We start from the raw sequence: 24,444 nt of genomic DNA on the forward strand, positions 1-24,444 counted from the left end.
CTGTTAAAATTGTGAATTTGTTAACTTTTTTGTTATGTAATTTAGTTTCAATCTATTCAGGCAGAAAGCTGGTGATCTTGACAGAAATCTAATTAAAACTCTTAGGGTAGCTGTAAGAATGGTAGACATGCTGATGAGCATCATAAATCCATGTGAGACTTTAACTCCTAATCTGCTTCTCAGACAAATGAAATTCCTGTAATGATGAGGACTTTGAGTCACTGACAAAACAACACAGGCAAGTGCAGAGTCCCTCTGTCTGGCGCACTAAACAAACAGGTTCATGGATGGCATGACACAGTTAAATACACGCGCCATCTTAAATGAATCCTCTGGATGCTTTCTGATTGGTCCATATGGCCCTTTGATTATATTGGTCTAATCGTGGTTAATCCACTGCTCTCATGCTAGCATTAGGCATTGTATGTAGATGAGTGACACTGAGGAGGACAGCTATTTAAACTCAGAATGTAAATGTCAGCAGGCATTCTGCGGGGATCTGTCCTGATCTCTGCAAACAGTTGCTCAAATTAGATGGAAACTGCACACTGAGGAGTTCAGCTGGAGCTTATATAAACTGCACACTCCTGCCACAAAACTCATTATCTGTCACAGAGAGTTCTCTCACTCGCTAATTGGCACTACAAAACTTATACTAGTCTGCTAATACACCAATAACTATGATAAATGCTAAGTCTCCTTTCATCTGTGTTGTTAGTCACAAAGACAGTCATGAAAAATGGATAAGTACATTTTACAAACATCTGAGCTGATGCAGATGGCTTATTTTTATCTGCTCTCATGTCCTTTTTCTATTTACATCATAGCGCTACAATTCACCACACATTCATTGCACTGTCTGACCAAACTGATATCATACACTCTGACACAGATTGGGACAAGTATTTTACTCGATTGTTCTCACAGTGTGACGTGCAATAAACTTACACCGTGCAGAAAAATAAACAGACAGAGCTTATGCTTCACACCACTTTATTCTGCTACAGTTCCACAGCAAAACAATAAGGTTTATTAATTTTCTTGAGTTTTCTTGTGCTAAGAAGTTGCATAGAGGATGTCCTGTATGTCATCATTGCAAAGCCTACTCAGAGTCAGCAGCCTGAATCAGGAAAGGACAGGACAGAGAAGGAAATGGAAGTTAAGGAAAGGAAATTAAAGGAAAATACAGATAGATAAAAGTTTGTAATGGTCATTTACAAAAGCAGTATTGATGTAACCATTTAACTTTCTGAATTAAGGAGTTCACTGGATACAGAAAAGATGGAAACTGCAACTAGATCTTGAGTTAAGATTATTTTGTCAAACTACTATTTGAGGACAGGAATGAACTTTCACACTCAAATGATGTTTTAATTATATTAAACTATAAATGCATTAAATGTTACCTTTCCAAACTCTCTGCTCTTGGTTCTCATCTTGTTGACTTGAGACTCGGCAATGTCTGCCCGCTCCTGCGCCTCTTCCAGCTCATGCTGCACTTTCCTCAACTTAGCAAGATGAGTATTGGCCTGCTCCTCCTGTAGCAAAAAAAACAACAAACAAACCATAATGAGCTATGATCATAATGAAAAACAGTAATTCTCATGTGTTTTTGTGGCAGTTAAAAAGATCTTACAGCTTCTTCATTCTGCCGTTTGTATGCCTTCACTTTAAGTTGCAGTTTGTCTACCAGGTCCTGCAGTCTCAGAACAGTCTTCTTGTCCTCTTCAGTCTGGTAACTGAGCTCCTTGACTCGCCGCTCGTATTTACGGATTCCCTTGACAGCATCAGCAGCTCTTAACTGCTCACTTTCCACTTCGCCTTCTAGTTCACGCACCTACGAGATAAAGTCCAAACCCCATAAACTCAACCTCATATGTGATTTCTGTTCTCAATAATGCTTCTAATCTCACATGAACAAGTGTGATACCCGAGCCTCCAGTTTCTGGAGCTGCTTCTTGCCCCCCTTCAAAGCCAGGTTCTCAGCCTCATCCAGACGGTGCTGCAGATCCTTCACAGAGACCTCCAGGTTCTTCTTCATCCTCTCCAGGTGGCTGCTGGTGTCCTGCTCTTTCTTCAGCTCCTCTGCCATCATGGCTGCCTGCATTTACACAGCATGTTAAGCTGATGTTTCTTTTATCATTTTTCATTACAAGTAACTAATTAATTCTCATAATCAAACTGACAGTAGCATTCATAAGGGCAGACTGCTTGATAATTATCACTGTTTCTTGCAGTTACTCATCACACCATATGAAGCTATAATATCTGGATATAAAGAGATTTGAAGTGCATGATATTTACATCAGTGATTGCCTTCTTGGCTTTCTCCTCTGCATTGCGAGCCTCTTGGATTGCGTCCTCCACTTCGCCCTGCAGCTGGCTGACATCTGCATCCAGCTTCCTCTTGGAGTTGAGGAGACTGGTGTTCTGCAGCCAAATGACAGTTAACTAACTATAAATAGAAAATAACTTATGCCAAGCCTTTACAGAGCTATGCTCGTAAACAGAAGCCACAACAACCAGAACATCACACATGTATGACATAATATGTCCTTATAGTTGATGTGGTTAACATATTAGCAAACTTTGCCTGTTTACACATAGGCAGCAACATTAGCATTCATTTGGACAAATACAATTCATATTCCAATAACAGAAAGAAAAGTATCTGTCTTTTAAGCTGCTAAATGCTCCAGCTAGTTACTAACTTTGTTATTCTATTGTTTGGTGCTGGGCAGGTAGTGTACAGTTTATCGTAGCTTTCCTGCTGAAAACAGCTGTCTGCAGCTGCTGGAAAGGAGGTTGATTGCCAAACCAAAGTAATGAGTTAAAGATGCTAAAATGCACTGTAGAGCTGAGGGGAACTGCAGAGTTGCATGGTAATTCTCTGTATGATTGTCACTGGGATCAATTGTTAATATAAAAATATTGATTTGTGCATCCTTAAGGCTCAATAGCTGAAATGTTGATCATTGAGCCATCTTCCATAGCCAGAAATGTCTTTAAGCACTTTTGAAAACCATCACCTCATCAAATAATTACTTAATTATTCTTCAATGGCAACCCCATCAACCCAGTGAAGATATATTATTAACATTTGTTTAATTTGAAGTACAGATATCTAACGTCATGGTGATGACCTGTTAGATTTCAATAGCCTTCATTAAGATTGTAATAATGCTGCTGACCTGAGAGTGCAGCAGCGCGACTCTCTCACAGGCATCAGTCAGTTCCTGTTCAGCTAATTTGCGGCTTCTGTCCGACTGTTCCAGAGCAGCTCTGAGCTCCTCCACCTCTGCCTGCATTAGGCTGCTCCTGCGCTCCACCATGACCACCTGCTCCTTCAGGTCCTCCTGGCTCCGCAGGGCCTCATCCAGGTGAAGGGTTTGTTCCTGCAGAGAGAAAACATGGTAAAAGTTTTATGATTTTCCAAAAATGAGGTTTAAAATCTAAACCTGATATTTTTGTACTGAAGTTGCTAGAACAGTATTTCACTTTGAGGTGGGCTTGTATGTTCCTCAGCTGCTTCTGGGCTTCAGCGGCCTGTCGATTGGCGTGGCTCAGCTGGATCTCCATCTCATTGAGGTCAGCCTCCATTTTCTTCCTGATTCTCAGGGCATCATTCTTGCTGCGTGTCTCAGCGTCCAAGGCGGACTGCATTGTTTCTACAGTGCGCTGGTGGTTGCGTTTCATCTGATCAATCTCCTCATCCTTCTCTGCCACCCTGCGGTCGACCTCTCCCTTGATTTGAGTGAGCTCCAGCTGGATACGGAGAATTTTGGATTCCTCGTGCTCCAGAGAAGCCTGTGAAGATGAAAATAAGAGGAGTACACTGATGACATAAAATGTGCCAATAGAAATCTGATTGCAAGACGTTAATAATAATTCTATCACATTGAGTTACCTCAGCCTCCTCTAAAGCTGTCTGGATCTCTGTCTTCTCAGTCTCAATTTGTTTCTTAGTCTTCTCCAGCTCGTGAATGGCTTTACCATTCTCTCCAAGTTGCTCAGTCAGATCAGAGATTTCCTCTAAAAATATAAAAGATGCATCACATTTCTTAAATGACCACGCATATGGAAACAAACAAAAATCAATACTTATGATATCAATCACTGGGAATATGAACAGCTGACATCTTGCCTTTCAAGAAAGCAAAAAACTTGAAGTATGAACACACCCTTATACCGTAGAATTCTTTTTACGAAATCACTATTGTTTTACTATGAAGTACATACGTTGTAGGTTTTTATTCTCTCGTTTGAGAACCTCAAGTTGCTCCAGAGCTTCCTCATAAGAGTTCTTCATTTTGAAGAGCTCAGTGCTGAGGCAGCGAGACTCCTTCTGTGACCCTTCCAGCTCAGCCTGACTCTCCTCATACTTCTGTTTCCATTCAGAAAGTATCTAAAAACAACAAAATATATTTGATTGCATAACGCTTAAGGTCCTTGATATTTTAGGTTTTTTTTTTTAACTTTGCACCGCTTTGTCTTAAGGTGCAGTGTGGTCATTGCTGTGATGTGTTTCTGTAGGTGGCACTCTATTTTGTCTGAAAATCATGAAGTTTATCATTAATAATCACAGTTATCCAGTTCTTCTTCTATGAATTCCCTGCAAACTGCTGTTGCTGCATTAATGTAGAAATGTACCAATCAGCAGCAGAATGTAGAAAACAGACATGTGTCTCAATGAAGATTGGTACTTGACTGTAACACGTTTTGTTCATATTTCAAGGTTCAAGGTTCAGTTGATTCATCCATAAAACATGAAAATTACACTGACTTGACTTGCAGGGTGTCCCTCTCACCTTATCAAAGCTTCTCTGCTTTTTATCCAGGGCAGCTGCTTGAGCATTTGCCCTTTCCACGTCAACCATGAGGTCTTCCACCTCTCCTTGCAGTCTCTGCTTTGTCTTCTCTAAAGACGAGCACTTGGCATTCACAGCCTCAATGGCCTCCTCAGCCTCTTGCAAACGTTGAGCAAGCTTTTTCCTGAGGATAACAAAATTACATATCAGTAATGACAGTCATTTCCCCATATTGCAAATATCTCAAAAATCTAAATATCTATATGTATGAGAACAAATCTAACTTTGCCTCCTCCAGCTCATCGTTGCGCTGGATGGCATCAGTCTCATATTTGGTTCTCCACTGGGCCACCTCACTGTTGGCCTTGGACATCGCTCTCTGGAGCTCAGCCTTGGCCTCCTGTTCCTCCTCAAACTGCTCCCTCAGCAGATCACAGTCATGACGGGTAGATTGGAGAGCATGGGCGAGGGCATTCTTAGCCTAACAGAGAGGCAAATTTGCAAATTTAACTAATAGTCAAATAAATATTTGTTAAAGGCAGAATTTCCCTCTTATTATTTTGAACCTTCTCATTAAGGGAATGCTGTAGTTTAACATTTTGGGAAATACACTTACGGGCTTGCTTGCTTGCTGAGAGTTAGATGAAAAGATCAATACCACTCTCATATCTGTTGGCTAAATATAACGCTAGAGCCATTAGTTTAGCATAAAGACTGGAAGCAGGGGCGGCTACTTCCACACCAGCACGACCAATAAATACTTTAGTTCCAGCATATGACTTTGCATATAATTTCTGGTTGTGTACAGATTAAGCAAACATGCTAAATTGTGTTGGCCAGTATGCATATTTCTTTTAACTTTGGACAGATCCAGGCAAGCTGTTCTCCCTGCTTTCAGTCTTTATGCTAATTGACTGCTGGCTCTAGCTTAATATTTCACATATGGATATATGAGAGTGGCATCAATCTCTTCATCTAAGTTTTGGCCAAAAAGCAAATAGGAATGTCAAACTTTTCATTTAAACCTCCTTGGTGGACACAAAAAATGACTATTATTTTTGCTAAGTCAAATGAAACCAGATGAAAAAGGGGGGAAAAAATTAATTTAGCCTTAAAGAGTTAAGGAGGTAAATTTGTTAGCCTACCAAAGCTTCTGACATTTAAGCTACCTATAAGCCTCTAGCTACCCAGATAAACTAATCAGTTAGCTTACTGAATATCATTGAATATCACTGATGTCACAGACACTTATTGGATGTACTGAGTGTAGTAATGCAACAAACCTTGGTTTCCTCCTCAACCTGTCTCTTGAGTTCCTCAATTTGTTGGGTGAAGGCAAGCTTAGCCCTCGACACCTGGGAGAGTAATGCTTCTTTCTCCTCAAGAAGACGAGAAAACTCACCTGATCAAGAGATTGAATAATTGAAAAATTTAAAAAGAGAGAAGTGTTTGACTCCATAAGTCATTTAAACAAGGTTTAACTCAGTTGCCTACCATTTTCATTCTGAAGTCTTGCCCTGTGAGCATTTATTTCAGTGATCAGACGGGTGTTCTCATCATGTTTCGTCTTGTATTCACTCAGTTGGTCTTCCAGAGAGTGGCACAGCTTCTCATAATTAATCTGATATCATTGATAAAATAATTAATTAAACTGTTAACCATGATATTTTGATTACATGTACTTTCTATACTGGTCTAGCTTACCTTTGCCTTGACCGTGACCTCTATGTTGCTGGAAAGGTCATCAATCTCCATCTTGTACTCACTCTTTTCCTTCTCCAGTTTCTGTTTGACCCGTTGCAGATTGTCGATCTGCTCCCCCAACTCAGCCACACTGTCAGCATGTTTCTTCCTCAAAGCTGAAGCGGTGGCCTCGTGGTGGAGGGTCGACTCTTCGAGGTCTCGTCTCAGTTTCTGAAACTCAGCCTCTCGCTTCTTGTTCATCTCTATCTGAGCGGTGGTGGCTCCTCCAGCTTCCTCCAGCCTCTCACTGATCTCCTCAAGCTCCCTGGAGAGATCTGATCTCTGTTTTTCCACCTTGGCCCTGGCAACACGCTCCACTTCAATCTCCTCCTCCAGCTCTTCAATGCGTGCCTGAGAAAAACAACAAAAATTCAGGATGATTCATTGATTTGGAACATTTTCATTTAAATTTAAATTTTTTCAAACTACCTGAAGTTCCTTGATCCTCTTCTGAGATTGCATAGCCACACTCTGCTCATCCTCGATTTTGGATACAAGTTGGTTGAACTCAAAGTCTTTTCTAATATGCAAAATCATACCATGTGATTAGAGCATGTGTAAAGTACTAATCACAATGCCTAGACACTGCAGCACTGATACATACTTTTTAAGACGTTCCTCTAGCTGTTGTTTGTCATTTTCCAAATCCATCATGGATTCTTGAGTTAGTTTCAGATCTCCTTCAAGCTTCCTTTTGGCCCTTTCGACATCCATCCGGACCTTTTTCTCTTGCTCCAAAGAGCCCTCAAGCTAACGCAAGGACATATTTTCAGTCAAATTCTCAAGTCACATCTGCTATGATTTCAAAAAGGTAACAGCCATAGACTTACATCATCAACTTGTTGCTCTAGCTTGACCTTGGCTTTAGTTAGAGAGTTGACTTTGTCTTCCTCTGCTTGCAGGTCATCCAGTGTCTGGTGGTGTGCCTCTTGCAGGGCCAACTTCTCCTTAGATAACTTGGCGATGGTATCATCAAGAGAGGACATCTCCTCAGTCAGATTCTTCACCTGAAGTGTGTAGCAAAAAGTGTGAGTGAATGCTTGAATCTCTTACCCTGGTGTTCAGATGATCATCCAGAAGACACACACCTTGTTTTCAGTGGCATGTTTCTCCTTCTCCACTTTAACCAAGGTGAGCTCCATGTCATCAATGTCTTTCTTCAGCTCAGAGCACTCGTCCTCTAGCTTCCTCTTCTTAGCGGTAAGCTCGGCATTCACCTCCTCCTCGTCCTCCAGTCTCTCACTGAGTTCTTTGGTTTTGGCTTCCAGCAAAATCTTGTTCTTTATGAGTCCCTCACATCTTTCCTCTGCATCTGCCAGACTCTCACTTTCCTATTTAACCAAAAACACCATTTGCATTTATGTAGCATGCAGCTCTACTTCCTCATGACTTACATTAATGGCTGTATCTATTGTGTACAGTATACTATTTTACTCACAGATTGAATCTGCAAGCACAAGTCATTCTTCTCCTGAAGCAAGGAAACCATTTTGGCTTCCAGCTCCTTCCTTTTGGTCTCAGCTTTGGTTAAATCTTCTTTACACTTGGCAAATTCCTCTTTCATGATGGCCATCTCCTTCTCAGTCTCAGCACTCCTCAAGAGTGGCTTGATCTTGAAGTAGAGCTTCATCCATGGCCAATGTTTTACATTCATGAAGGAGCGAATGTTGTACTGGACAATGTATATGGATTCTCTGGAGAGTGATATGGTTCAGTTTTAGTTCTTGGGCTCCATGTGATGAGTACATTTTTCATTATACTACACCAGCCACAATGTAGCAAACATTAGCATGATTATCTGTGATCAATCTACCATAACTATGATTACCTCCTCTGCATCATTTTCTGAAACTCTTTCCTTCTGAGGAAGCCACGACACAAGGCTTGAGTAATGGTTATGAGAGAGGCCAGTTTTTCATCCCTCATCTCTTCTAGTAGACCCAAAAGCCCTGCTTTAAAGAACACCTACAGAAAATAGAAATGTATATACATCTTGAGATACTTTCGGATACTACATTAATAAACCAAAAAATGTTAACATCATTTCATAATAGAAAGGGCTCAGTATGCTTGAAACATACTTTGTATGTTTGTATGACATCTAACGGCAACATTGGGTATACCTGTTCCAAATAGCCACACTCAAACTCTGGTGAGACAAAGCACTTGCTGCCTCCAATGGGCAGCATCATACTGTTTCTCTTATCTCTCTCTCTGTCTTTTGTGAGTCTTTGTAGTCACAATGCCAGAATCATACAAATGGGGATATTGGCACAGACTTTCAGACTTCAGGGTGCCACACTTGGTTGTTCATGCAAAAGGTGAGGGAGATAATTATATGAAGAATGAAATGAGAGCTTGAGAGAGAAGTTCATACCCTGACTACTTTCACAACTCTCCACATCTGGCCATGGTCTGTTTCAGAAAGTTAAAAAATTGTCGGGCACAGCACCCATTAATCCGATTTTGGAAAGGGATTTTTAGACATCTGAAGACGATCTGACGAGCACTTAGTTTGAAACATACTGAGGCCCTTAGTCATACTGAAAATAGTTTACCTTTGTATGACCAAACTTATACTGTGTGTGATCCACATCGATAGATCCCAAGAGCTTCTCAGCAGCTTTCTTGTTGTCAATGAATTGTCCTTCAGGGATCACACTGGCATTCAATACTTTGTACCTACAAGAAAAACTCTCATCAGAGAAAAGTTTTAAATTTTTCTCAAACCTAAACTTTGTTCCTTACCTTTGCTTGAAATCCCCGTACAGGATTCTACTGGGGAAGCCCTTCCTGCAGATCCTGATTCCTTCCAGCACACCATTACATCGCAGTTGATGGATAACCAGATGGTGTTGCATAATCCCTAAAAGTCAGCCAGAGCCACATTACATTTAAGATGCCTGACATATCATTGAAATGGTCAGATATTGAGGGTTTATGACATGATATTACTGAAATACCTGGAGTTTTACTTTCATTTGGAATGAGACACCTAACAAAATGAGGATGGGTGCTCCTGAGATTTGTCATTAGCTTTCCCAGGTTCTCCTGTCAGAGATAATCAGTGTCATTACTTTGTTACAGAAAGCACAACTGTTGTTGCTGAACTTGATTATTTGTATTAAAGTTACTCTTACAAATTTAAGATCATCCAGTATTATTTTAATATGCAGTTACCCTGAAGAGGGCTGACACAGTCTGGAAGGATGAGCCCTTCTTCTTTGCTGCTTTCTTTGCAGAAGCACCAGTACCAGTGTTCTCTAAAAGAACAATGTTTTTCTACATTATAAGGCTAAACAGTGGGAGCTTAAAATACAAAAAAGTGTTCACAGACTCACAAGAGCCTACCACCTGTCTCATGTTCTTACCATCAGTTGAAGCATAGGAACAATAGAGAAAGGCCAGCAGTTTGAGGCTGGCTTTCTGGTAGAGTTGGACTACAGTTTCATTGAGTGGATCCTTGTTTTTGTCCAACCAGCCTGTGATGCTGTAGTCCACAGTGCCAGCATAGTGCACAAGGGAGAAGTGAGCCTCAGCCTTGCCTCTGACAGGCTTGGGCTTCTGAAAATTGCTGGATTTCCCAAGATGTTGGTCATACAGCTTGTTTTTGAAGGTAATGTCTGATGCCTTGGGGAACATACACTCCTCTTCAAGGATGGAAAAGATGCCCATTGGCTGTTGAGGACAAATGGTTAAAAGATTTGTTTTGACACAAAACATCTCACTTCATCAAATGTATTTCTCTCTGCAACTTTGTATAATATCATTTTTGTGTGAATTAACCTTTTCAATGAGCTCTATACAGGCAGCCAGGTCCATCCCAAAGTCAATGAACTCCCACTCGATGCCTTCCTTCTTGTACTCTTCTTGCTCCAGCACAAACATGTGATGGTTGAAAAACTGTTGCAGTTTCTCATTGGTGAAATTGATACACAGCTGTTCCAGACTGTTATACTGCAAAACAAAACCATTTGAGCATGACTATATTATTCAATATTAATTCCAGTAAATACAGTGGTTAATGCAAACTTACATCAAAGATTTCAAACCCAGCAATATCCAGGACCCCAATAAAGAACTGCCTGGGTTGTTTGGTGTCCAGCATCTGATTTATGCGGAGGACCATCCACAGAAACATCTTCTCATAGACTGATTTGGCCAAAGCACCAATGGAATTGTAGACCTGAACAATGATATGTTGCAGTGAAACATATTTGAGAAGTAAGACCTTCAAACAACAAAAAATATTACATGACCCATTATTATTTTCCATTAATCTTTCTGACCACTTGGGGACAGAAGAGTTCCACAACATTTGACATATTTTCATGAAGTCATTCTGTCAGTTGTGTTTCTGTGCACCTGATGAAAGCAAGTCCCATACTTACTCTCCTTTTAGCTGTTTTGGTCTCCACTAAATCTGGAAGGATATATCTGTCTCTTTAGCTGCTAGATATTTAGCTTCTTCACAAGCTCATAGCTAACTTTGCTTGCCATTTGTGCTGGGCAGGCAGTGTACAGTGTGTTTGTCAGTTTTTTGATGAAAATAGCTGCCTGCCCAAAAGTATTAAGTGGAGCAGCTTTGAGGTTATCGCAGCATTTTTTTCTCAAACTGAAGGATATGATGGTTATCTGCATTGTTTCCTAGCATTACAGTACTGGCTTAAGGTTAACATATACTTTTGCATGTGTGTATTAACACTTGTAAGGAATAATACAGAAATCATAACTAGTTGCATAGGAATTTTTATAGTACTTTACTACAACATAAATGTACCTGTTGAACAGTCTGCCCTTTGGTTACATACTCATTTCCAACCTTCACTCTAGGGTAACACAGCGCCTTCAGCAGGTCTGCAGAGTTTAGACCCATCAAGTAAGCTGCTTTGTCAGCCACTGAAAAAGGAAAATGATAAAAGAGAGTGTGGTACAGTGAAAGAGAAGAAATGTTAATAGATAAGAGGTAAGAACAAGATAACATGACTAACACAACATGAATAACAATTACCCTCTGTCCCGTCTGGCTCGGCCTGCTCCTCTCTCTGCCTCTGCTTGAATTTCATATTCCCATAATGTATCACAGCACCTGTTAGTTTATAAATGCCAATCCTCTCCTCTCCAGTGAAGCCTAGGATGTCAATAGCACTCTGAAAACACATTGTGACAGAGCTTATGTCAGTCCCAGTGCATGTTATCAAGGATGAAAAAAAAAGATTGCAAATTTGACTTACATCCGTGGCCATCAGCTCCTCACTATCATCAATACTGGCCACACTGATCTCCCCCTGGCTGATAAATGGGAAGTCGTAGGGGTTGGTGGTGATGAGGAGAGTCTCTGGAAGAAAAACAACATGCCAGTCAAATCCAAGCCTTGCAACATGAGCATACTATGAACATAACTTTACCAACAACATCATGACTTTTTTTCAAAATTATTCAAAGCAGATAATTTGCTCAAAATGTAACTCTGTCCCCCTATACTGCATGTTACCTATCAGCTCTGGCTTCTTGTTGGACATGATCTGGTAGAAAATATGGTAACTCCTCTCTGCAGACAGCTGAAACGTTACTCTGGATTTTTCCAACAAATCTACCAAAAAGAAACAAGGTGAGCTCACACAAACAAACAAAACATTACATGTCTCCATTGTAATCTAACTCACAAGTTTCAATATCAGCAGAAGCCAGTTTTCCTGAGGTTCCAAAGTGGATTCTTATGAATTTGCCCTGTGAGGGAAATAGTCAAGATGATGGTTAATAGTCAACAAGATGACAAATCAGTTGTGGGTATTAACCAGGGTGGGCAATTAACTTTTTAAAATGTGGACATCTACCAGAAACTGACAAATCTACCAGCCACTTTCATATTTTACCAGCATTTGGCTAGTGGCTGGTGGCTGGTGCTAATCTCCCACCCTGGTATTAACAAAATCACAATCTTTTCACTTACAAAACGTGAAGAGTTATCATTTCTGACAGTCTTGGCATTTCCAAAAGCTTCCAGCAGTGGGTTAGCAGAGATGATCTGATCCTCCAGATTCCCCTACACCAACAGGAGAAACGAAATATTATATTGCAAAGTGATTTGACTATGAATAAATGCACTGAAAGGTTATTAGTAGACCAGTTGTAACGCCATTTGAAAGAGTGTGAAATGTCACCTGCAATTTGCCAGAGGCAGCAACATCTTTTTTCCTGTCCCCAGACCCTGCGATTGTCGCAAAGTACTGGATGACACGTTTGGTGTTGACAGTCTTTCCTGCACCTGATTCTCCGCTACAGAACGGAAAAAACACCCATCAGATATGTTTTATCTCCTCTTTAATACAAGTATCAAGGATAGGCTGTAGCACATGTATAAACTTGCAGCTTACGTGATAAGGATAGACTGGTTTTCTCTGTCTAAAAGAAACAACAGCACAGTCATATTAGAACAGTGCTATACTTCGAATCAGAACGTAATACTGACTGTAACAACACAGTTTTTGCAGACACAGTTTACCAGTGAGCATGAACTGATAGGCATTGTCAGAGATGGAGAAGATGTGTGGGGGAGCCTCCATGCGCTTTTTGCCCCTGTAGGCCACCACTACCTCTTGGTTGTACACTGGGAGCCACTTGTAAGGGTTCACAGTGACACAGAACAACCCAGAATAGGTCTACAATGAAATCAAAACATTTGTTTGAGTAGGTATGGTCTTCGTACATCTTGGTTAAAAGCAGGCAAAATTTGGTTGACAAATGAAAGTTCTTTCGACATACAGTGGACAGATGACAACTTACAGTCTTCGCACAGTTTTTGGCCCCACAAGCCTCTTGAAAAGCTTCAGTGCTATAAATACTTCAAGTCTACTGTAGGGATGAACAATATTCTTCCTGAAAATATTCCCCCTTCTAGTGTTTTGTTGATGGTGGTGGAGAGTATTTTAAGCCACTTGCTATAATCAAAAACTTGTGGCCTATCATGCATGTTATGAATTATCTTTTTGTCTTCACACACCATGTTATTGCGTCTAAACAGGCTAAAATCAGGCCTCATAAAGTGTTAAAAGTATGTCTTCATGTAAATTTTAAACATCTTAATGCGTTCAAAATGAGGGGAACCACTTTTCCTATAAGAAGACCAGTGTGGTAAGACCACTTTTTTTTCCTTTTGTTGTATTACTGCCCTCCAGTCCCTGTAATGATTTTTTCTCTTTTCAAACTATCTTCTAAAAACAGTTACTTTCTCAATTCAAACTACTAGCACTATTATTATTAGTAGTAGTATTAGTAGCAATAGTAGCTGTAGTAGTGGTAGTAGTAATGCTCCTATCGAGCAACAGCTCCACTGACATTGTGTGGGAATGACCATCATCAACTACAGTAAATGTTGCATTACTCACATAGATCATCCATGCTGCATAGCGCTCTTTGAGGTTATACAGCACAGCGGCCTCATTGAGGTGGGTCATCATGGCCATGTCCTCGATCTTGTCAAACTTGGGTGGGTTCATGGGGAAGACTTCGTCATCCTTCACTGTTACAACCTGTGACGGGGAAGAGAGACATGCCCTTTTAATCAAAAGCAAAACAATATGGAGAGGGTGATTTACCTCCTCGACAGCTAACACTATACCTGTCCTGCTTCAGTTTTAACTGTTGCTTTTCCGCCCTCTTTTCTTTGCAGAGTGCCTTTGACAAACAGCTCCTTTGGATCCACTGCAAACACTGCAGTTTTGGCATCGAAGGGCCTATTTTGGGCTTCGATTCTCTCCCGTTCGGGCCTCCTCAGGTACGGGGCTGCCTCCCCAAATACACTCATCTCAGCGTCCAAACTCATCTCTGCAACACACCCCAGAGGGGACTGAAAGGTCCAGGGTTAAGTGTCAGAATTGTCATTCTAATAACTGCAGGATTGATATCAACCATTGAAACCAATACCAACTCTTACCTCTGTTGGCTGAAGAAATACCTGAAGTAGAAATAAGTCTAACAGGATCTATCACAACAACACTACAATGAAACAGACAAATGCCCTCACCAGCAGAAATCCTGACTGAAAAATGTGGACGGCTTTGACCCTTACTGCTTTTATAAGGTCCCCTCTTGTTGCATTAGGAAAGACAGCAAACACCTATATTTAGGTCAAAGCTCCCAATGAATGTGGGAGGAGAAAAGCGATTAGTTTGGCATGTGATCTCATGGAGATGTTGCTGAGCTTTTGTCATGAACCCGTGGTGGGGAGCAACTGCAGCTCAAGAAAAGAATGAATGCCAGAAGAGGGTGACCTCTGCCAGAGATACAGCATTCATGTAGATGATGAAATGTTCCAAGAGAGCAATATAGAGTAATTGTAAAGCATCTTGATCTTGACTATGACCTGACAGTGGTGTTAAGGATGCATCTGGACTGCAGGCAGCTTTTGAAGAATTTCAGACAGGCTGTTTGTCTGACCTTCACATAACAAGGATGGTCTATTAAAAACAAAATTTCTCATCAAAGAACAAAAACTATACAGTAAAACAACTGCACTTTCCCATTCAACCCTTCTCTATGACTTAGTGTTTTAATGTCATTTAAAGAAACAGTTTCACTTATTTTCTTTCTTTCTTAGAGTGAGATAAGAAGCAGTCAGGGTGTTGTTAGCCTAGCTTAGCATAAGCTAACACTACTTCCTACTATTACCCCAAAACTCATTAATTATATTGGTTGTTGTATAGTGCAAGAAACAGATTCTATCAAATGTATCATGCCAGGAAAATAATTACAACACAAAAGTCTGCCTTAAACCACAAATAGTACATTCCTGTTTGTCTGTAAACAAGTGAAACACAATGTTAATAAATCAGCTTTAGAGATGTTGGTAGGCAGTTGTTTTGTTTAGTGTTTTCTATTGTTTTGTTTTGTTTTTTCACTTTGGCCAGGCTAGTTGTTTCACCCTGCCTCTTATGCTAAGCTGGGTTTAAGGTTGATAGCATGTGTTATTTCAGACGTCACACTACATTATGTAGATGCTTTGTGTATGTACACATTGTAGCACTGTTGGACATACCACCGCCTCAGAGGCTTATTAAACTGTTTTGAAATATTAGATAAAATGGATCTGTGGCCCTTGCAATTGGTTTGACAGGCTTTATAATAAGCCACGTCTGATGAATCCCTCAATAGAAATTCCCTCCAGAATCCTACTAGGCCAGCTTTAGAGATTACAGAGGACTAATGGTCTTGTTCGAGATTTGGAGTCCTCTCTCTTCTCCTGCCTTCATCCCCCAAAGGATCAGTTTTGAGAGATGTACTGGTGTATAGTAAGGAAAATCAAGAACATATGATTGACAAAGGGAAAGGTTGCTATAAGAACTTTACATTTTGAATGGTGTAAAGAACAATGTGAAACTTTCTATAGAGTTTTTTTTCAATTCAGTACATAAGATATTGAGAAATAGTTCAACATTTTGGGAAATACACTGATTCACTTTCTTTCTGAGAGCAAAAGAAGAAGATTGATACTACTTTTATTCTTGTATACTTGTACATTAAGTGTGGAGCAACAGTCAAAACATAGTTTGTTTAGCTTAACATTACAGTAGCTTAGTTAGCGTGACTTTAAAGATATGCCTACCAACACCTCTAAAAAAATCGAACACAATCTATCTCATTTGTTTAATCCATACACAAAAGAAATGCTTAAAAAACATTGTCTGATTCAAATGAAATTGAACAGTATGTGCTTGCTAATTTGACTCCAGGGAGTCTCTGCACCCAGCTGCTGTTCACCAAAGAATAAAACCACAAATTGTTATTTTCATATTTCTGTTTGTGTACAGATTTAAAAAATGAGATACAACATGTTTCTGGGTGAGCTTTAGAGGTGTTTGTAGGTTTATTTTTTAACTTTAGAGGGAGCCAGGATAGCCATTTCAAGTTGTCCTGCTAAACTAGGCTAACCACGTCCTGTTTCTGGTTCTGTGCTTAACACTCAGACATGAGAATGATATCAATCATCTCACTGTTGGGAAGAAAGCAGTAAGTGTGTTCCCCAACATATTCAACTATTCCTGTAATATTAAAGGGGACATATGCTTACGTTACAAAACTTGAGGTTAATATATGTAGAAATGCTCCCTGCAAGTCAGGGCAGGGAACGCTCCACTGGCAACATTTTTTTTCCTGACATCAGCTTGTTACACAAACTAATGTTGTTCAATGTGTTGTTTGCATGTTCACTCTCATGTTTCAGTTGAATTTTGACTCGAACATGTATGGATGTATTTGAGAAATTGACATTTCAAGTAAAGAACGAGAAAAAGTAGTGAAATCCTGCTACTATCGTTTGTTTCATGGTCTGACATAGCCTCCTGAGCCATCAGAAGTTGGCTGTGACACAGCCTCTGGAAACTACAAATCAGAACAGAGTGACTCATCAGGGGGGCACCTTAAAGAGACAGGAGCTAAAACGGCCTGTTTCAGACAGAGGCTGAACTGAGGGGACTGAGATATTCCAGTAGAGTCTGAGATTAAAAACATAGACCCGGAAATGTGCATGATATGTCCTCTTTAAAATTATGTTCATATGAACTTACAATTATTTTATTCAGCAAGATGCTCTCTAACCAGATGGTGTTTTTTTTAATTCTGAGATAGTGTACTTAGTAATATTGGCAAAAATGTGTCTATATTCAGACAGATGCCACCAACCCTATATACATTTACCAAAGTGACAACTCTGCCAACTTTGAGCAGACTGAGGTCTTCAAACTGTCACTCATTTTAAAATCTCCTGTCAGTGTCATGAGAGGGAGATTAGATGGCCATAAACTGACAAGAAGGGTGTTAAATCATGAACAAGCAGCCAGTGAACCCACAGCTTACACTGCCTCCATCTTAAATAAGGGCTCCTTTGGGGAATTAATCCAGAGTGAGATATTCTTAGGGACTGTCCTTAAAGGGACGATACTTAGTATGGATTATCACTGCAGCCACACATCTTCCATTTGCCTTTTTTAACTAGTGTGTGTGTTTCTATTGATTGAATAACTGCTCCAGACATTTTGAATATCACCTCCTCGTGAGTATCTGAAAGCCAAACTGAATGCAGTGGATTGCAACCAGAGTTTATTCTAATCTTTAATGCAACAGATGGCAAAATCTCATGGCTTATGAGTTAATGTCAAGTCAAGTTCAAGTTGTCTAAAAAAAGGGCTGCTAAGCAGAGGTCACACAGTCTACTATCTGTCAGAGATGCTCTTTGGTATCATTTGATGGACATCTGTTAACAATTGTTTCTGTCTGTGCTACAACTCATTCATTATCATTGATAACACATCCAAGCACTATGTTTTGATAAATTAAATAGATTTTAATATGAAAATTTGTTTTAGATATTTCAGTTTGGAAATTATTCAATACAAAGAGTGCAGCCATGTTTGAGTCCTTGTGTGATTATACTAAAGGAGTATTATAAGGAAATATCCTTTTCCTTGCTAATGAAAGATAGACCACAGCGCCCTCCAGTGTCACTGCTGAGAACCTACAGGCACCTTGATATCTTTATTGAAGACAGTATATACTGTACTTTTTTTGTAGAAACTTTCTCTAAGAAAACTTTCTTAAGCACATTCTCTGAAACATGGAATTTTAAATAACAAAATAAGTTCTGAAAACATTATGTGCAGTTATTTACACCATATACTGTAGCCTATATAGAGTGAAAGAGAGAGAGAAAGAGAGATTTACATATTTGTCACCCGGAACAGGCCATAACTAAATAAACCTATTAATCAGTGCATCAAAGTTACGTTAAATTTCCCTTTATAATTGCTCACATTTCGACAGTCTGTGGACTGTGTCAGTATGACAGAAGACAATAAAATATTGTTTTATCATTTCCGTTTCTCACTGAGAAATTCAGTCACTAAGTAGTACATTCAAGTTTCCTCTCCAGCCATTAATTTAATTGTATACAGAAAATAAACTCATAATAAACTCATACATAATAAATATGTTGAATTATAAACGGTGACAGTGGTATAAAGGCTGTATTGCTACATCAAAGGTTTTTCTGCTTTCTGGAGTGGATTATCTGTTCATAGGCCTCCTGTTCAAAAATATATATTCTTATCGGTACATACTGTCAAAATCTATGAAAACTGTGTTGAGTTTGGGGCTTTAAGAGGATTACATAGGCTGAAAAAACTATCCTAACCTATCATAAAAAATCAAGTATGCATTGTCACCAAGCTGGAAGCGAGTTTGTTTTTCTGAGACTCAAAAAAGTTGAATTATAGGCTAAGCAGATACGGTAATTAGCGGATACACGGGACGCATCAACTACATTCAACCGGCTGCTGGTCACGTGTGATTGAGGGTTGTCATGGCAACCGTAAACTATCAAGAGCACACAGAGCTGATTTAGCATCTTACCTGTTTTTACCCCTCCGTTTCAGACTGACTCACGCTACTTCACATCACATATTACAATGTCGGACGCAGGCTCTGATGAGTTTGACGATGAACGCAGCAAACTCGGGGTGAGATAATATAACATGTAACGCTCCTTTTGTTGTTACAATGTTAGAGTAAGCTGGCTGCGCGTTGCGTATATGTGGCTACATGCTGGTCTGTGTTATTTTGTCTCTTTGGATACAAACGTTTGTTTATTGGACTGGCGCAGGAATATGAAGGAGACAGGAATGAAGCAGGAGAGAGGCATGGAGTCGGTAAAGCTGTTCTGCCCAACGGAGACGTTTATCAGGGACAGTATGAGAACGGCAAGAGACATGGACAGGTATGATAGTAGAAGTGCCTCAATAGGGCTGAGTGAACACAGAGCACTGGGACCAAACCGAGTCCCATTCAAAAAAGTAAAATAAAACAAAAAGTACATGTTCAAACAATATTCATGAAGCTGCCTGTACAGTAGGAGGTCTCTGCAGTCCTCTCTGCCATTTATAAACATTCACACAATCAATCAGTCCATGCTTGCCGAGAAAAAAGCATGATGCATTTTTTTTTATCCATATGTCAATTTCTGATGAAAATAGTGTTTTCTATAATTGCCATAGAAATAAAAGTTGCCTTTATGTTATCTGGTAAGAACGGCTTCTTTGACTTATTTAATATACTGTCTTTGACTGTTCTGTCTAATAGGGAACATATCGCTTCAAGAATGGGGCAAGATATATGGGAGACTATTACCAGAACATGAAACATGGACAAGGCACCTTCTACTATCCAGATGGGTCCAAATATGAAGGTATAATAAAAGTATTTAAAAAAGTGAGATGAGATTGTTTCCAACTTCTGCATTTCATTTATATGTGTGCATGCAGGCAGGATGTCTATCAAAATTTATGTTCACAATCCTGTGAAAGTTCTTAAACCCTTTCAGCTGGTGTGTGTGGAAGCAAATCAGGCACATGTAGGCCCGCTTGGAGTCTGAACATAGACCTTCAGAAACCAGGCTCTTAATGTTGTCTTTGTCTGTCAGGGTCGTGGGTTGAGGACCTGAGACAGGGTCATGGTGTATACACTTACCCCAACGGAGACACATATGACGGGCAGTGGCTGCATCACATGAGGTATATGTACAGCTTCATAATCACAAGTTCATGTCAATAAGATGTTTTTAGATTTCATTTCTGAATGAAGCTTCTGCTTGGCTGGGGTCAAATCTTGGAATTAAGGAGCCACTTCTCCTTCTCCTGTGCCTTCTTAATTTGAATCAAATACACCGCATGTGTCTTATCTAAAACAAAAGATGCTGAAAACGACATGACAATGTACATTCTGTCAGGAAATAATTGTAGAAAAATGTAAATCTGATTTTGTGTTGTGTAAACCCAGAGTTGGGCCATAACCACAGAAAATGTGAATATTATATTACTGATATCTCTGTTGACATGTTCTTGGTGTTGTCTGATTGCCAGGCATGGCCAGGGCATTTACCTCTACCACGACACTGGCTCAAAGTACAAGGGCTCATGGGTGAATGGCAAGATGGAGTCAGCTGGAGAATACATCCACTCTAACCACAGATACCAGAGTAACTTTGTCAACAATTATGTAAGTTCTGTTACTTATTCCATAAAAAAAGCTTGGCTTGGCTTGGCTGGTGGTTACTGGAGATATAGAATATTTTACTGAAGGGTATGCAGAGGGCTTTGACAGTCTAACTAGCCCAGACCTTGTTTCCCAAAAGCATCTTAAAGCCATACCCATCAACAGTTTTATGTAAACAATGGATTTAATAACAATGTTTAATGTTAAAGGTGTAGTGATGAGCCCACAGAGAATTACTCGACTGTGAAATTCTTTATTCTTCTTTATCTTGACCCATAAACATACAAGAGGACTAAGATGAGCACAGCCTGAAGATATTTGAAAACAGGGCCCAGACTCATTTGTGCCAAGCAAAAATAGTTTAAAAAAAATTTGATTATTATCTGAACTTCCTGTAAACAGGATCAGCCTTACAATGTAGTTCTTCTCAATTATATCTTTGAACCTGTAGGTGTCAAAATAAAAACATAATAATAATAGTAGCTTTTATATCGTTGTCCTTTGTAATATTGTCATCCAATAAATGTCCCATTCTTATTTTGCAGCCGTCTGGTCCAGGGAAGTATGTGTTTGACATTGGGTGTGAGCAACATGGTGAATACCACCAAACAGAGCAGGTAATTGAACATCAGTACACTTCCTGTTGTTTCAACTTACTATGTCAATGAATTTAACTTCCTCATTATATTGTAATACTGCTATAGTGCAAACACCGGACCTGGAACTTTGTCGGGCCACACTGAATGACATGACATTGATACAGTGCATTGAGACACAACATAACCATAACTCTCTTCGACTAAAACTGCAGCCGGCGGCTGTTGAGGAAAACGGTAAAAACATGAAAGCTCAGAGGTCGCCCTACCCGGGCTCCAGAGAAGGTTACCTCAACTTTGGGGCCTTAGGAGAAGCAGAGGAGGTGCTGGCACTGCCTCTATACACAATTACTGGTGCTGTGCCTTTTACAAGAAGCATAGATCACATCAGACTCTTGCATGATGATCTTGGATTTCATCACTTATGAGAATGTCTTTTCATGCACAAAACTGAAATCCTATTGTTGATAGTAGTCTTAGCAGTATTATTATTATTTTCTAGTGTGCACACTTGCCTGTTGTAAGTGCATGATGTAATGGGTTATCTTGAGTGAATATGCATGTCAATAACTCAGCAGTGTGTGGTGATGCAAGTTGCAGTGAGTTTAATCTTTAGTGAGCCTGGACTTTCAAGATTTGTGTTTCTCTGAGGTTAAAACGCTGAAAACGTCAACAAGAAAGAAACACACTTCTACATACATTTTGATCAAAAGTGTCACAGTAATATATTACATTTTTTAATATGTGTCTAACGCTTCATCTGCTCTTTGCAGGACAGGGCTGAGGGTGAGTGGGGTGAGCTGGCCTCCACCACCGTTCTCAAGTGGATTCCCAAGTGTATTACTGGCCTGACGCTGTGCACTCCAGTTAAAGAGACTTCAGGTGAACTTTATCAACCCAAAATGACTGTCAGGGGCAGTGCTGTAGCAAAGATTTTAGAAATCCAAACTCCCCCTGCAGAACCCCACCCACCGAAGAAATGTTCGTCTGACCATCAACCAAACTCCATCAAATTTTTTGAACATTTAAAAATAAATCTCACACTTTTTCATAAATCATACCAATCTGGTGAAGTTCAGTGTTTGTTATTGTTGCAGTTTTTGCATTCATTTTTCATTCAAATGTCACATGCCTCAAATACAGAGGTTAGGAGAGGCCAGACAGTGAGACAAGTGGAATGATACACAAAATCTGTTGCACTGAACTCAAGTGTGTGTCTGTGTGCTTTCTTTTGTCAGCCCCAGAAACAGAAATGGCTTCAGCAGAGGAGGAGGCAGGCAACTGACTGGACTGACCGATGTGATCGAGCCACAATCCTTTATCTTTAAGCTGTTGGTTAAAAAGCAGAATAAAATGAATAAATCAGTAAATGTATGAATAGGATCTCTTAAATGTGTGTATTTCATGGTTTTCATATAGTGCAGTGTAAAAGAGACACTGCCACTTATAGACTAGCAGCACATTCCTACATTTGATGGTTTAGAGCATGAAAGTTCCTGACCTTGGAAACAGTAATTTGACAAAATTATCATAACTCAAGGTCCACTTGCTTTTTTCCAGGAACCAGCTCCAGGGGCACTTCTAATTCTTCTTTTTCTTCTTCTGTGTTGGGCTCTTGAAAACTTTTATTTACTGTGCTACAAAAAGGCATTTTCACACTAGACATTTTGACTTGTCATAGTAGAAAAAGCTCAAGTGTTACTAATTTATAAACTACTATTAGTCCTTTAAACCTGCTTAGTGGCCATAGTTGAAAAGCCATTTTTGGTTAACTATAATGCAGCTTAGTGAAAGGGGGGGTTGCAACAGCCAAATCACAGATGTTACTGATAGCATTAATTATGGCTCTGTTCCATTCGAGTGTCCCAGAAAGCCATGACAGTGTGACAGTGGGTGAGTGTGCACAATACCAGGACCCTGAAACTGAAGCTGCTAAAGGGAATTCACAATTTAGCACTGTGCTTTTCCTATTGTGACATGTCAACATTTCTGTGTTTGTCTATGGAGACTTGGAATGACCTCTGTTACCATTTTGTTTTTTCTTTGGGATTATTTTGACTTAATTTGATCCATGTGACATTACTTTGTCGACATGTAAGTAAGAACCTATGTTCAGGCACTTGCATGACTGTTACGACACCAAAATGAAATGTGAAACCAAACAGGAAGAGAGGGTGGACAGAGGGATGGAGTCAGAAAATGGAGAGGGAACAAGGGAAATGGAAGATGAGAATTTTGAAGTTAGAAGAGGGAGAGCCTAAGGGAAGAGAATGAAAAAGAAAGTTGAATCATCAAGTCATAGTGAGAATGAACATGAAAATGAAACCTACATGATTGGAATGAAGATTCAGGGATTGAAAGAGTGTGTTGGATGTGGAGCTTTGTCAGAAAAGCACACTGTAGCAAGATGGATTAAGAATGAAGTGGGTATAGATACAGAGACTTGAAAATCCTGGGTTGGGTTCTGGGATGGATATGTACCCAGTGGCACGTTTTCCACTCAGGAAGAAAGCTCCGATAAAAGGTGTTGTTGAAGGAGTCTCATGCAGAGTGGATGCAAGGAGATTTAAAGAGTGTAAAGGGGTGACAGACAACTATATAATGAAGAGGGTTGACAAAGTAGTTAATGAAAAGTATGAAACTAAATCTGTTATGCTTCACTTTGATTTGGAGTACTTGCCTGATAGAATGTTCTTGGATCACATTTCGTACCCAGTAAGGCAGTATGTTCCCAAACCTTTGCAGTGTAAGAACTGTTGGAAGTTTGGCCATAGTTTGTTTGTATGTAGGAGTGATTTTGCTAAATTACAGTTACAATTTATAATCTCATTTAGCAGACGCTTTTATCCAAAGCTTGTGGTGGCAGTACCAGGTGCCTTTCATTGGTGGAGTGTAGTGAGTGGGTAGGGAGCATAGACCTGAATAAGGGAGCTCAGGTAGGCGGGAGCTGTTTTAGTTGCTGTTTTGTAAGCAAGTGTCAGGGTTTTAATAAGGAGTTGCTAATAAGGAGTTGCACAAGTCAATGCATGATATTACGAAAGCCTGTACCAGGAGTTGTGCTGCATGCTCAGCAGGTAGGGTCTGATCTTACTGATGTTGCACAGGGCAAATCGACATGACTGAGCAATTGAGGCCATGTGAACCTTAAAGGTTAGTTGGTCATCCATCATGACACCCAAGTTTCCTGCAGACTTTGTGGGCATGAGTCGGGTTGATTCCAGCTGGATACTGATCTTTTGTTGTATAAAAGGACT

General features: G+C 39.9%; 2 protein-coding genes across 2 annotated transcripts; one reads left to right on the plus strand and one right to left on the minus strand.

Annotated features, from left to right (window-relative positions):
• Nucleotides 1-976: 976 nt before the first annotated feature.
• LOC121886426 (myosin heavy chain, fast skeletal muscle-like) lies at nucleotides 977-15,068 on the minus strand. The gene is made up of 38 exons (XM_042396376.1): nucleotides 14,173-15,068; nucleotides 13,940-14,083; nucleotides 13,057-13,213; nucleotides 12,929-12,956; nucleotides 12,716-12,830; nucleotides 12,505-12,597; nucleotides 12,218-12,281; nucleotides 12,046-12,144; nucleotides 11,786-11,889; nucleotides 11,563-11,701; nucleotides 11,332-11,450; nucleotides 10,588-10,737; nucleotides 10,338-10,508; nucleotides 9,923-10,229; nucleotides 9,732-9,814; nucleotides 9,515-9,602; nucleotides 9,300-9,417; nucleotides 9,110-9,233; nucleotides 8,380-8,516; nucleotides 7,990-8,245; nucleotides 7,640-7,882; nucleotides 7,382-7,558; nucleotides 7,156-7,301; nucleotides 6,981-7,071; nucleotides 6,513-6,902; nucleotides 6,303-6,429; nucleotides 6,092-6,210; nucleotides 5,093-5,289; nucleotides 4,809-4,992; nucleotides 4,240-4,405; nucleotides 3,908-4,032; nucleotides 3,499-3,807; nucleotides 3,192-3,395; nucleotides 2,305-2,430; nucleotides 1,931-2,101; nucleotides 1,637-1,837; nucleotides 1,407-1,538; nucleotides 977-1,120 (listed from the first exon to the last, which is right to left on the minus strand). Exons 1-38 carry the CDS (start codon nucleotides 14,374-14,376, stop codon nucleotides 1,103-1,105), a joined length of 5,826 nt encoding a protein of 1,941 aa, XP_042252310.1. The 5' UTR covers nucleotides 14,377-15,068; the 3' UTR covers nucleotides 977-1,102.
• A 3,828-nt stretch (nucleotides 15,069-18,896) lies between these two features.
• On the plus strand, nucleotides 18,897-22,560 carry rsph1 (radial spoke head component 1). Its single transcript, XM_042397787.1, has 8 exons — nucleotides 18,897-19,063; nucleotides 19,207-19,320; nucleotides 19,683-19,788; nucleotides 20,023-20,113; nucleotides 20,462-20,597; nucleotides 21,140-21,211; nucleotides 21,964-22,072; nucleotides 22,429-22,560. Exons 1-8 carry the CDS (start codon nucleotides 19,013-19,015, stop codon nucleotides 22,473-22,475), a joined length of 726 nt encoding a protein of 241 aa, XP_042253721.1. The 5' UTR covers nucleotides 18,897-19,012; the 3' UTR covers nucleotides 22,476-22,560.
• Nucleotides 22,561-24,444: the final 1,884 nt, after the last annotated feature.

The sequence above is a fragment of the Thunnus maccoyii genome, chromosome 20 (assembly GCF_910596095.1).
Source record: "Thunnus maccoyii chromosome 20, fThuMac1.1, whole genome shotgun sequence".
Classification (NCBI taxonomy): Eukaryota; Metazoa; Chordata; class Actinopteri; order Scombriformes; family Scombridae; genus Thunnus; species Thunnus maccoyii.

Bases quoted from the DNA above. Each gene is read 5' to 3' on its own strand.
- rsph1 (XM_042397787.1), top strand. From the start codon at position 19,013: ATGTCGGACGCAGGCTCTGATGAGTTTGACGATGAACGCAGCAAACTC. The intron at 20,598-21,139 runs GTAAGTTCTGTT...CTTATTTTGCAG, and splicing joins GTAACTTTGTCAACAATTAT to CCGTCTGGTCCAGGGAAGTA. The intron at 22,073-22,428 runs GTGAACTTTATC...TTCTTTTGTCAG, and splicing joins TCCAGTTAAAGAGACTTCAG to CCCCAGAAACAGAAATGGCT.
- LOC121886426 (XM_042396376.1), bottom strand. From the start codon at position 14,376: ATGAGTTTGGACGCTGAGATGAGTGTATTTGGGGAGGCAGCCCCGTAC. The intron at 9,603-9,731 runs GTAACTGCATAT...TATCTCTGACAG, and splicing joins CTGTGTCAGCCCTCTTCAGG to GAGAACCTGGGAAAGCTAAT. The intron at 2,102-2,304 runs GTAAATATCATG...GTGTAAATGCAG, and splicing joins CCAAGAAGGCAATCACTGAT to GCAGCCATGATGGCAGAGGA.